Source organism: Dromaius novaehollandiae, chromosome 5 (assembly GCF_036370855.1).
Source record: "Dromaius novaehollandiae isolate bDroNov1 chromosome 5, bDroNov1.hap1, whole genome shotgun sequence".
Taxonomy (NCBI): Eukaryota; Metazoa; Chordata; class Aves; order Casuariiformes; family Dromaiidae; genus Dromaius; species Dromaius novaehollandiae.
Genome location: NC_088102.1, coordinates 20117113 through 20130131, shown reverse-complemented (window position 1 = coordinate 20130131; position 13019 = coordinate 20117113). Strand labels below are relative to the sequence as shown.

General features: G+C 40.4%; 1 protein-coding gene across 1 annotated transcript in view; it reads left to right on the top strand.

Moving 5' to 3' along the window:
• KCNK13 (potassium two pore domain channel subfamily K member 13) overlaps positions 1 to 12783 on the top strand; it is a 70952-nt gene extending 58169 nt beyond the window's left edge. The window contains exon 2 of the mRNA XM_026111590.2: positions 9675 to 12783. Coding sequence (XP_025967375.1) covers positions 9675 to 10567 — 893 coding nt within the window. The 3' untranslated portion in view covers positions 10568 to 12783. The remainder of the gene's footprint in view (positions 1 to 9674) is intronic.
• The last annotated feature ends 236 nt before the right edge of the window (positions 12784 to 13019 follow it).

The window sequence follows — 13019 nt, the reverse complement described above, 5'->3', positions numbered from 1 at the left end:
CGGTGTATGCCAGGTTTGAAGACTCTCCAAACAGCAGATTTCTGAAGTTAGAGAGAGAAGAAAATCTCAAAATATTTGAGAAAGTGTCGATTGTATCAAGGGAACTATATTTATTGTTTCAACAGAACATCTTATGCCATTAGTTTCAACAACAATGCTGCACTTAAGGAATGGATTTAACCACACAAGGAGCTCTACAGAAGGTTACAATCTCTGTAAGTCGGTCTAAGCATCATGCATGACATTACAGATGTAGACTGGCACAGAATGAAGTAGCAGCAATGCTTGTCAAGGTCAGGGTCCTAGGTCACCAAGCAGCAGATCTCTCAGCATAGCAGTACATCTGCAGATATGACTCAACTGTAATAGCCCTGGAGGAGTTTCCAGCTTTTACAGCTTCCCAGGGTGCTCTGACCACAGGGAGGGAGGCGCAGAACTCACTCAGACAGGCAGATCTAGAAACAGACTAGCATACAGCACAAAGGAGTGCTTTTATATGCATACATTCCCAGTGCTCCCAGGCAGCCTGAGCACTTCTCCACCACATAGCTTTTTGCAAAAAAGAATAAGTAACATTAGCCAATGACATAAATGCTACTGCATGCCAGGCTGTCCCTGATAAAATACTGTTCTGTCAAATAACTACTGCAGTAAAGCAGAGTTTCAGGACACAGCTAGCTCGTTCTCCCCTTATAAGTCAGAGAAAAGGTCAAGATGCCGAACTGACTGGTTCTGTCCATGTGTATGAACATAACCATCTCACCAGGAAACAAGTAAGTTTAGATGTAGAGCTTACACTGATAAGAAATCACAGGACTCTGTGTGTGTGTGTGTGTGTGTGTGTGTGTGTGTGTGTGTGTGTGTATCTTATTTTCTGTGTACAGCTATAGACCATGCTAGACACTTTTTTCCCCATCAGAAGTTGGAACCAAGTTCATTTTAGTGCTGTTGGGTAGTTGTGACAGTACTGTGCCTGCATCCATGGACATGCCCTACTCCACAATGAATATCTCCACAGAAATGTGTCTTTTTCTTCTATTCTTGGGAAGGATTTAATGTTCTCTTTCTTTTTTAAATTAGGTCTCTGTTATAAGCTTGCTGGCATAGAAGTATTGTAAAGGGACTGATGTGACATGATTTGAGGGTGCTTCTGCTGTTCGGGCAAGAGTTCCTACCATAGACACACTTACTCAAGCAGAACTAGAGTTTTGCTAAGACAACTTATTCTGCTCAGAGAGCACCAGAATCAGTTATCATGGCAGAAGTGAATTTTGCCAAATCATGAGTGTCTGTACACTGCACGAACAGTACACAGTAGAGTACCTTTACTCAACAAAGTCTTTCAAGTACAGCTTCGCTTAGATTGTTTTTTCTGCCTCTCTTCTAGAAGGACATAATATTCTTTCTAGCAGATAGCTCAGTGTGGAACATACAATCAGGGAAAAAGGATCAGCATCTTTGCAGATAACCAAGGCTTCCTGCAGGTAACAAGAAAGGAAAGAGGAAGATATTTCTCTTAGCTAATTACTATTTTCTTGATGATCTTTTCAGTGTAGTTGAATATCTTGGTCATTCAGTTCCCACCTTCCATGATCCCCAACTGTTTTCCTGTGATTGTTCCACTAGTGAAATTCATGATTTCCCCAGTCATGACAGAAAAAGAGCTGATAGATAAAAACAAGGCAAACAGTTAATCAAATAAATAGAAAAGGTATTAGGAAGATAGCCACAACATCACAGACAAAGAGCTCTGATTGCATGTTAAAATGGAAAGCCATTTGCTGATGATATTTATATTTGTAACATCACAATGATTCATTATTGTTGCTATAGTGTTACCCCTCTTTCTATCCACTTCCTCTTTGTGGAAAAGGGCAGGAGCAGCTAACTGTAATACTGATAGCACACAACTCATGCATTTCAAAAAGGAAATGAAACCTCTTTGAAAAGAGAGATATTTTGCAACACAGTAGAAAGACCTGACATTCATCATCCAAAAATTAACTGTAAAATCTATATGTCTGTCCTAATCTTCCTACAAAAACATTATATTCAGTGCTTCATTCATGCAGAATTAGGTTTGATGAACAGTTTCTCATACTCTTTCATGGCATTGAGTATACCAGAAAATGAAGACTGAAGGCTTAATTAATTTAACTTCCGAATGTCAGGAAATCCAGAATTCAGATACAAGCCATATACCATGTACCACCTGGCAGAGAGAGATAAGTGTGGGTAATGATGCAGGAGGAATTCTTACAGCAAGGATCAAGCAATCTGGTAACTCTGGAGTAGTTTATAGCAGAAAAGATGAAACAACCTAATATTGGCCTGGAGCAGGCAGCTGGATTCGCGAAGTCCAATTGTTCTGCCCTTTTGCCTTCTGCTGTGCCCCAGGCTGTGTCCCGTTGACTGTGCTGTGGAGGGCGATGTGACGGGCTTGGGAGACTAGTGCAGGACAAAAGCAGATGAGTGGGACTGCCATACAGCCTTGCCTTGTAATGGCTCGTCTTTAGAAGCTTGTACTTGCTTAGATCTAGCTTTTCCTTTTCTGATTTTAAGAAGTTGGTAGAATTTTCTGGAGAAAAATAAGACACTGCTGGAGAGGAGAGCAGAGCAGAGGAAAAATTCAGAATTAGTATGAACATTCAGCAGACCATTTTGAATTCTTGTTTAAGCAGGGAAAAAAGACAAAAGATGCAGGAAAATTGAAACTATAAGGAATGTAGTTGCTTAGTATAGCTGGATATTATGAAATGTAATACCAGGATATATTAATCAATGGATCATGGGACACAGGCAAATCAATATCATTCTGATTTCAGAATAAAAATCTGAAATTTCTATTCAGAAGGTCTTCTTCATCACTGGAAACCTCTGTGCTGGTATAGTTAGGATTTGTCGTGCATGTCCATCAATGTCAATAATATAGTGTCATATTCGCAGAGATATCTAACAAGCCAATTGAAATACTTTTCAGTAGTTTGAAAACATTCGATTTTTGCAACTCAAAATGATCAGATTCCCACTTTATTAAATATAATCTTGATTTTTGCATATTTTGCCCTGAAATAACTGTTTTTCAAAAAACGTCACCTTACTTGCAAAATAAAGTTCAGTAGTATTCACTCATACCATAAAAAAATGTTTCTCATTAGCACTTTTTTTTTTCCTGCGGTTGTTTCCTGTTTTTATTTCTTCATCACAAGAAGTAATCTCATATGTTCAAATAATCTCCAAGTGTCAGCCACTGCTTTTATTTCCTCTTTCATGTGATTTCATAATTTCGTTCTGTTCATTTGCTTCTCTGGCTGCTGTTTAACTTCTTGCCCTTTCACTATTACGCTTTATGGATCAGATTGCTGTTCTAGTTGCTCACTAAATCATTTCCTTTCTATATTTGACTGTTGGCTTCTCATCTATTTCTCATATTTAAGTAATCTATTTCAAACGGCCAAGACTGAAGGTTTTCACTTAGGGCTTATAAAGGAATTCAGACATGAAATTGCTGCTTAACTAAGTGTGGTTTATAATCTAAAAACAGTTTTGGTGCAAGGAGAATAAAATGTGGCAAATGTAACACCAGTTTTTAAAAAGGGCTGCAAGCCTATTCCTGGCTATACCAGAGGCTAGCGTCTTCTGTACAGGCACATTAGGAAACTGTAAACAAGAATAGAATTAGTAGGAACATTCATAAAGATAATACAGCTTTTGCAGAGGGAAATCATTGCAGTCTCACAAAAATTACAGCATACCTGGACTTTCAAAAAGATTTTTCACAAATGGCCTCATCAAAACCTCTAAAGAAATAAAGCTCTAAAAGGATAAAAATTGGGGTCCTGTCATTGGTAAATAACTGTCTAAAAGAGGGAAGAAAAAGCCTGGGTTTCAGTATTCAGTTTTCAGAATGGGAGGACATTCAACAGGGTTCACTGGGGCTCGATGCTGAGACCTGTGCAGTTCAACATCATCATAAATAACATAAAAAAAGAGATGAATAGAGAGATAATAACATTTACATAGGATGGAGAAGTATTCAGGATAGTCAAATAGAAACCTGAGTATAAAGAATTGCAGAAGGATCTTATAATATTGAATAACTAAGTAACAAGATAATAGATGAAATTCAGTGGTGACAAATGCAAAATAATGCACATGGAAAAAATAGACCTGGATGCACCCACACATTGCCCAGCTCAAAATAGCTATCAAATAGCTAACAAACTTTGGGCAAGGGATCTAAGATTCACTGTGGATAAGTCTCTGAAAATGGCAGCTCAGTGGTCAGTAGCAATTAAAAAGACAGTTACTATTATGAAATAGGGAGGAAAGCAGAACACATCAGTATGCCCTGTGTAAATTCATAGGACTTCTGCATTGCAAATACAGTTTGTCATTCTTGTCCTGCTCCTTCATCTCTGAAAGATTATATTAAAATTAGAAAAGACTAAAGAAAGGAAATAGAGGTGGTCAGAAGTATGGCTTAGCAGACTAAAAGCTACAGGTTAAATGTTCTAGGACACTTCAGACTGGAAAATAAATAAGAAGGAAATGAAAGAAATCTATAAAATTGGAAAGGGGGAAGGTGAAGGGAGAGTGATTATCATTGCAACTAACAGTGCAGAAGGTAGGAAGCACAAATGAACCGTCAGGTAGCAGGTTTGAAGGAACAAACAAGACTTTTTTTCTGCAAAGTGTAATTAAATTGAGGAACTTACTGCCTCAGGCTTAGTGGAGACACAACCTATATATGGTTTGGAAAGGAGTTTGACAAGACTGATGGCAGAAGTGTTAAAGGTGATGTCCAGAAAGCCCCTAAACTGCTGATTTCTGGAAGCTGGGAGGACATGCTGGGGAAAGATCACTCTGTTCTTATTTCCTTACCTATCTATACTTCTTATAGTGTTTCTCCGTGCATCAGCTGCCCAGCACCGCCAGAGGCAGCAGCCCAGCGCCAAGGAGCACCGCGGCGCCTGCGTGGCTCAGCCCTGCTCGCCCAGGCTCCAGCCGCGGCGCTGGCCCCAGCCCCACCGATGGCCCCAGCTGCTGCACAGAGCGCAGACGACTGCTTCCTGCAAGGCGTCTGGAAAGCAAACGTAGGGCAACTGCTCCTGAACACATCATTTTTGCTGTAAGAAACACTAAGCCACTACGGAAAGCTTAGCTACAAAACTGAAGAATAGGGTATATTTGGATACTTGCTTTGATGATGACAATACCAAGACCTACACGTGCTGGCAAACAGGATTTGCAGCTATGAACGCTATGTAGGTCCAGTGTGTGAATATACTTGATATTATAATTACAGTGGAGGAATACTTGCATGCACAAATCTTAGCCATCTCAAGTACACAACAAAAAATAAGTCGGCAAGTCCATATATACAGTCTTTTATCTGGACTCTGCAGGAAACATTAAAGGTATAAGGGCTCTGTTTTCGGTTACAGTTTTAAGAAATTAGAAATGAAAAGTCTGCTGTTTGTAGGGCTGTACTTTTTGTTACCAAGAGAAGGCAGGCCGAGGGCAGTTCTGCCTGTAGAGGCCACAGGCCTGGCAATGCCGGCTGCCTGCTGGTACCACACCAGGAAACAGCAGAAGTGTGAATTTCCCAGGATACTGTGGGGGCAGGAGAAAGTCAACAGGCAGAGCAATGGGTGTCCTAACATGTGCCCAGACTTTGTGTAAAAACTGAAGTATTTCAGCTGCAAAAAATGAAGTATTTTGGCTTAGAAATGCTGCCTCGATCAAGGATGTCAGTTGTAATTCAGACACCTCCTGGCCTATTCCTCTCTGGTTCAGTTTGTCAGATCAACTGCACCTCACAGGGCACTTCAGAGGAAGCCTCAGCTGCTATGGAGAGACCTGCCAGGCATGTTTTCATATTAAATTTTTTGCAAAAAAATTAAACGCTGCAATCTTTCAGGTTTTAAAGGTTGTAATGGCACCGCAGGCCCCGTTCTCCTTATCTATAATGGAAGATAGTCTCTCCTGGTGATGAAGGAAGGCTTGCAGGTTATAGGTCCACCACAGAGCTTAGTCCACAGTTGAGAATTGCATTATCGAATTGAAAAATGTAGATATTTTGCCAAAAAAACCAGGCATTTTACTGGCAAAGTAGGGGCTTCATGTCTTTGGACCATTGCACCATAGGGCATCTGAATCCAAAGAGTGGCAGCAAATGTTGTTTTTGCCAGCGTCTCCCTGAGCTCCTTGGAAATAGCAGGGTGAGACACTAATGTTGTGTCTGGGTGGGGGAGCACAGGTGAACGTCCAAGGAGTGTTCGTGAACCTAGAAAGCAAACAACAGGCTTATTCTGTTGGGTTTTGGTTAGCAGGCAGAGCTTTGGTGTGAAAGCTTTCTCCGACCTCATGAAGGATCTGATCTTAGCCACAGATCATCCGTGGCTAAGTTGTAGATCTTCTGTGATCATCATCTTTGCACAGCACAAAATCATCAGTAATTTTACTAAAAAAAGAAAGAGTCCTACTGATCTGCTTTTTAGTCAGTGAATGATCCACATTTTTCCTTATACAAATTTTGGGGGAGAAAAAAAGAAGAAAAACAAGGAAAAAAAAATTACTGCCAGACAGTGTTTGCAGGGCTTTTATATGAGAAGGTTTCTGAACAAATTTTCTCTATCAGCAGAGATTAGTGAACAGTATGCTTCTAGTTTCATGGCTAGCAGGAAAAGTTAGGAAAAAAATAACTTGAATATTGGAACAGATTCTTTTTTAGGTCTTTCAGAAAGACAAAATATAATGAAAGTTTTGATTGGTTTGATTTGAATCTTAATGAAATGTTGCATTCTATTTTAAGACTATTAAACCTTTAAAACGCTATAGGTTTTCCACACAATTTTTCCCATTCTTTTTACTTCAGTCTGACCGTTTTTAACCAAAAAGTGATTGATATTTTGAAATGAAAAGTTTTATCACAAAAATACCAAAGGAAAACATTTAATTTCATTTCACCTGTTTCAGCCTTTTATAAATTTTCCCTCTTGCATCTCTGGGATGAAACAATTCACCAAGTACATGAATTTGTGAATAATTTCAAACCTCCTAAAACTCCCTTTGAAGGCAAATTTACCTACTGTCAGACAAGTTTTAGTCTGTAACACAACATTTCAAATTAATCCCTGGAGTAATACCATGATGATCAGAGTTAACCAGACTGAGCATGGCCCAGTATGTGGAAATACAAGACATTTCAAGAATTAAGACTATTTCTGGGATTAAAAGCTTATAGCTCATTTTTGACAGATGATCTCAAAAAGAAAATTGTTAAATTAATATCTTTATTCTATAATACTTTGACATTTTCCATTTTAGTGCTTCTTTGGGAATGTTAGTATTGATTGCTACATATTGAGCTTTACAAAGAGAAAAACAAACAAAAATTCCATTTTCTCCAAAAGGTCAACACTGCCCGCACTGAACTGACAAGGAATAGATTCAGGGCTCACTGTCTTTCTGGTTCAATATTCTGCGGTTTTTGGCATTTGTGGTTCACCTGCTTTTCCCAGCATGCCTTTGCTAGTGGGGTTTTGCCCATGCAAATCTGAGCTCAAAGACAAACCCTAGTAGACCAAACCCATCAAGGTGGTGAGCTCCAGCACTGGCCACGACCCTGAGTGGCGTCATGGGTGGGGAGGAGGCAGCCTGGAGGCATCACACTGTGCTAGGCATGAGCATGGGCCCATGCAGCATTTGCCATCGCCTCATTTCTCCTGCCAGAGAATGAGCTTTGCATGGTGGCAGGACTGCATGCCAGCACCCGCTGCCTAGGCTCCCCTCCTCTGCCTCTGCCCCGCCTGCAGGTCCTTCTCCTTTTTAAGGAACAGAGCGCCCAGGAGTCTGCAGGTCACCTCCGTGCTCGTCCCCACTGGCTGCCCAGAGGCTCCCCTTGTCTGTCGGTCTTTACATGTCTGTCCACAGGGTGGAGGTCATAACTTGCATATAAGAGAGACTGCACAGAAAATAAGTTGGCATCAAAATTAGGATTATAAGGGAATTAGTTCATAGAGAAGAAGGGGAAGGCAGAACGTGAATGGGAATATTTCTGTGCCAAGAGGAACACCAGCAAAAAAGTTGTCACAAAGAGCATTTTGTCTATGTGATTTCTTTAAAGGTACCTGCTTGTGCTGTTCCCTATGACACAGAGCTGCAGTCCAGCTCTTTCTTGACGATAACACTGATGAGATTTGAGCTGCGCGTCGTTGGGAAGCTGTGGTTTGGTGGTGGCTGCTGCCGAGGATGTGGCGACGCTCGAGAGGCTGCACTCAGGCGCTGCCACCTGAGCAGCCGCGGCTCGGGCAGGAGGGAGTCATGCCGGCAGGGCTGAGGCGAGGGCTAGTGTGAAGCTGAGCAGCGCTGGAGTGAGATGAAGCTCTGCTCGTAGCAGGTTTCCTAATGAAGGGAAAATGAGTGTAATTTAGCTCTGTTGGAAACACGATGGTCTCTTCACAGTGCATTTGTCTGTCTTCCAAGCAGAAATGTATCACACTTTGATTACAATTTCCCTTATTTGCCATAGCCTGGTTTCTTTATTTCAAAATTAATGTCCCACCGTTACAAAGAGAGGGAAACTAGCAACTGCATATCTTGTCCAACGTGATATTTCTGTCCTCTCAGCAAGATTGTTTTGGCTTAATTGATCAGTCATTTATTCCCTTATTAATCTTCTTCAGGCCCTGTTCAAACAGCAGCAAGCATATTCATCAGGCATATTACTCCAATTTGCTCAGTCATACTCTGGACATGCTTGTTCACTTTTCATTCTTTCGTCATACCTTATTAAAGCAAGATGGTCTTGTCAATAGCTTTAACCAAAACAAAATTGGTATTTGCAGGCTTTAGGAAGGGTGGGTGATGAGGGAAAACTGAAACATCCCTGACCTGAGAAATGCCACGGCAGGGAATGAGGCCAGAGGCGGCAAGCATTAAGGCTCAAATACGGTTTTGAGCTGTGGAGCAAGACATGGAGAAATAAGAAAGAAGGAAAAGTGCAGCAGTGGTGATTTCAAATAGATCAAATAATGTGCTACCAACAGAGGGGTCAGATGAGGGGCTGCTCTAATGCATTTTGGGGTCCCCACGAAGGATGGCTGCACCAAGCTTCTGCCCTGGTGCGCTCTGCCAGCGCGGGCTGCCAAGGTTGGGGCGCTGGTGCTGGGCATAGGGGCCACCTGCACGTACAGCAGCAGGGAAGTGGGCTCGGAAAGATTTAGTCATGCACTGTAAAGATCTGGTGGGGATGGACCCAACTGTCTGCGATTTAAGAGCCACCCCTGGATCAGAGTAAGGAGTGAGTGCAATAATCCTGAAGCCTAGAAATGAACAAGGCACAAAGAGGAATGGAGCAAGCCTAAGAACCAGACCAAAATTCAAGCCTTCAATAAGCTATGTTTTCTTTCCAGGGTGTTTTCTTTTGCTTTTTGTTTTGTTCTGATTTTGGAGGAAATGCTGCCATGAATTTCCTTCCCCTTATTTCCAGGCCTGGGACAAAGTGAGACGTAAGTAGGTAAAAGTTTGGAAGAGTGTCCTCATTTTTTCCAGAGCTGAGCTATGCCATAGAGATTTGCTGCCATTTCTTCCGGTTTGAATGTGACAAGACTTTGATGCGATAACTAATGGTTTCTCTTTTTTTTCAACTATTCTATTTTGTCTTCCAGGGTTTGGCATGACCACCCCAGCCACCGTTGGAGGCAAAATTTTTCTGATCTTTTATGGCCTTATAGGATGTGCGGGGACCATTTTATTCTTTAACCTGTTCCTGGAGCGCTTGATCACAGTCATAGCTTATGTCATGAAATCCTGCCACGAGAGACAGCTGAGGAGGAAAGGAGTCCTTCCTCACGACGGCCGGTGGGGCTCGGGGGGCTCCGAGGTGGACAGCTTGGCGGGCTGGAAGCCCTCTGTGTACTACGTCATGCTCATTTTATGTGTAGCATCACTCATCATTTCCTGCTGTGCCTCTGCTATGTACACGCCAATTGAAGGGTGGAGTTACTTTGACTCGCTTTATTTTTGCTTTGTGGCCTTCAGCACTATCGGTTTTGGTGATCTGGTCAGTAGCCAGAACGTCCAGTATGAGAGCCAAGGCCTTTACCGCTTTGGCAACTTTGTCTTCATACTCATGGGGGTTTGCTGTATCTATTCCTTATTTAACGTGATCTCTATTGTCATCAAACAATCCATAAACTGGATATTAAAGAAGCTGGACTGCAGGTGCTGCCATAGATGCCAAAGAAAATTATTTAGATCACGGAGGAATGTGGTAATGCCAGGAAATGTGCGCAGCAGAAGAAACATCTCCATTGAGACTGATGTTATCAATGAGAGCGACACAGATGGACGCCGGCTGTCAGGCGAGATGATCTCGATGAAAGACTTCCTGGCTTCCAACAAAGTTTCACTGGCCATCATGCAGAAACAGCTGTCAGAAACTGCCAATGGCTATCCAAGGCAAATGAGCTCTAACTCAAAGCAAAATGGATTCTCTGGTGGGGTTGGAGCCCTAGCAATTATGAATAACAGACTGGCAGAGACAAGTGTGGATAGGTAAAACTAACAGTAATAAGAATGAAACCATATGAAGCATTTCAACAAGTATAGAAATAACATGGAGCAAGTGGAAATAGCTAGAGGCAGAGTGCCACCAGAGAGGGAGAGTGACATGGCCAGCACACCTTCTGCTCAAAGATCTCCCACTCTTTCTTTGGGCTGTTGGTTAATATCTTTGTTCTTTGAATTGCACCAATCTCAGCCTTCCTTATTCTCCTTCCTTCTGTTCCTCAAACAGACTACTGCAGGAGAAATTTCATTTGGCCTTCAGATCAGTTGTCCATGCCCTGTTTTCCTCCGTTTATGTGAAATACAGGTTTCAGGATAAGAAATAGGGGATATTGGAGGAAATCAAGAGTGTCTGCTGAACATATTCTTAATTCAAAGATTGTTTTAACCTTTCTGTCTTATTCTCTTCAGACCTGTTTTCTGAATGTATCTTATCTGAGACCAAAAGAGGAATCATTATAAGCCTTTCTCTGTGATAATGCAGATCTAGTTTAATGGAATAGAATAACAAACTATTTTCTTTTAAATCTCTTTAAAATGTATTCCTATTGTGAAATAGCTTTGCTTGAGAAGCCAAGTTCTGCTGCTATTAATGTTTGTATAAATCTGGAGTAATTCTACAGAAGTTACTAGAACTACTCTGGAACTATTGTGATATAAATGAGAGGAGAATTTTGCCCTTAGAATTTAATTTAGTCTTCCCATTAAAAGGACACTGTCAAAAGTGATAGAATCAAAATGTATCCTACTTTTGTTCTCTCCTGCCTGTTTTCAAAACACATGTGATTTTTTTCTAGGCTATTTTTTCCTCTAGAATTGAGTCACTCCAGTCTTCTGTTTCAAAAAGATCTAATTAAATTGAAATTCGCCATACTGACAAGTTGTATGAACAATTCCACAATAACAGTCAGAGACCTTTCCAAATCTGTGTGAATTATGCTCAGTTGTGACTGTAGCAATTGAACATCAACATTATGAAACATAACTAATAACTGTGTTTACACAACAGGTTTTATCATGCAATTAGATTGCCATGCCAACTTTCCAGTGTATTATTATAAGCGACTAAGACCACAAAATCACTTTGGCAATGTCCTTTTTACCTTTTATGTAATTCTGTTATTCTTCACCTCTTTTCTGGCATTCAGTGATGATAATGACAGGGTCTTGACTAGGGAAATAGAAAATGTATAACTCCTCATTTTTCTCAATGAAATGTTTTGAGTGTTCATTATGGATAGAAAGGAGACTTCAAGGAGAACTGTAATAACAGTGAGAAGAATATAAAAACAGGAAACTAGATGATCTTTAATGACAGTGAAATGATGCTTTATGTTAGGTAGCTGGAGAAATAAGGGATTAAATTAATATAAAGGTCAGTAAGATTTTAAGGAAGCCTGGGCTGAATTCCTGGTTCTCCTCTAATCATGCAGTACATTAAACCTAAAGAGTATATGAGGGTATAAATAAGCAGAATTGATCACAAAGGATCTGATCCAATTCCCTCCGAAGAGAAGAGCAAGCGAATCAGGATTAAATGTTTTCTCACTTCTGATAGCTAGAAAACCTTTTAGAATACTACAGTTTTAGGGAATGTACAACACCAATGTGCAGTTCTTAATTTCTCTTATAAGGAACAATGCAGATAGCCTCTTCAGTTTAGTTTGTATTAGGAATATATTTTATAACCTTTTTCTTACTCCTGGCCAAAAGCTCTTGTGTTTAGGGTTCCTAATATTATAGGATAATATTTTAATACCCATTTTAAACATTATTTGTATTTAAAAAGAAAAATGTACCTCATGGAATCCTCTCATATAACAGAATAAAACCTACATGTTAGATTAAACAATTCTACTTAACTAGTGAAAAGAATTGCAAACTCTTCCTGACATTTTACCGCTAAAAAGTCCTGATTAAAAGTCAAATCTCGCTGTCCTTACTTACAAGGACAGCTTCAAGCTGAAGCCATTAGTCCAGATTCTGATATCACTCAGCTTTGCAGCAGCAAAATATCCCTGGGGGGATCTCTCCGCATTTACATTCATGTAAAATCAGAATCATCTCTTAAACCCTAACTTTGGTGAATAAAGCAGTCTGATTTGTTTCTGGTGTTCTTAAGTAAAATTTGCCACTGAGATATTTTAGAATATATTATAATACCCAAGCTCCATTACATTGTTGTGCTTTTTTTTTTTTTTTTTTTTTCTCCCAATAACTTCATTTCATCCTTAGTGAATGTTAAAATACTTGGATATAAAAAGAGAAGAGTACTGCTCTGTAGCCTTCTTTCCAAAGTCATTCAGAGGTGCCTCTGTTCACTGCCTGTAACCCTATTTTCACTGTAATTAATTGAAGTAATCCTCATGTTGCCAGCTATCAGAAATAGTCTAGGACTTGACCCTTTGTTTAAGCAGGGCTTTCATCCTGGGCAGAATAGCCAC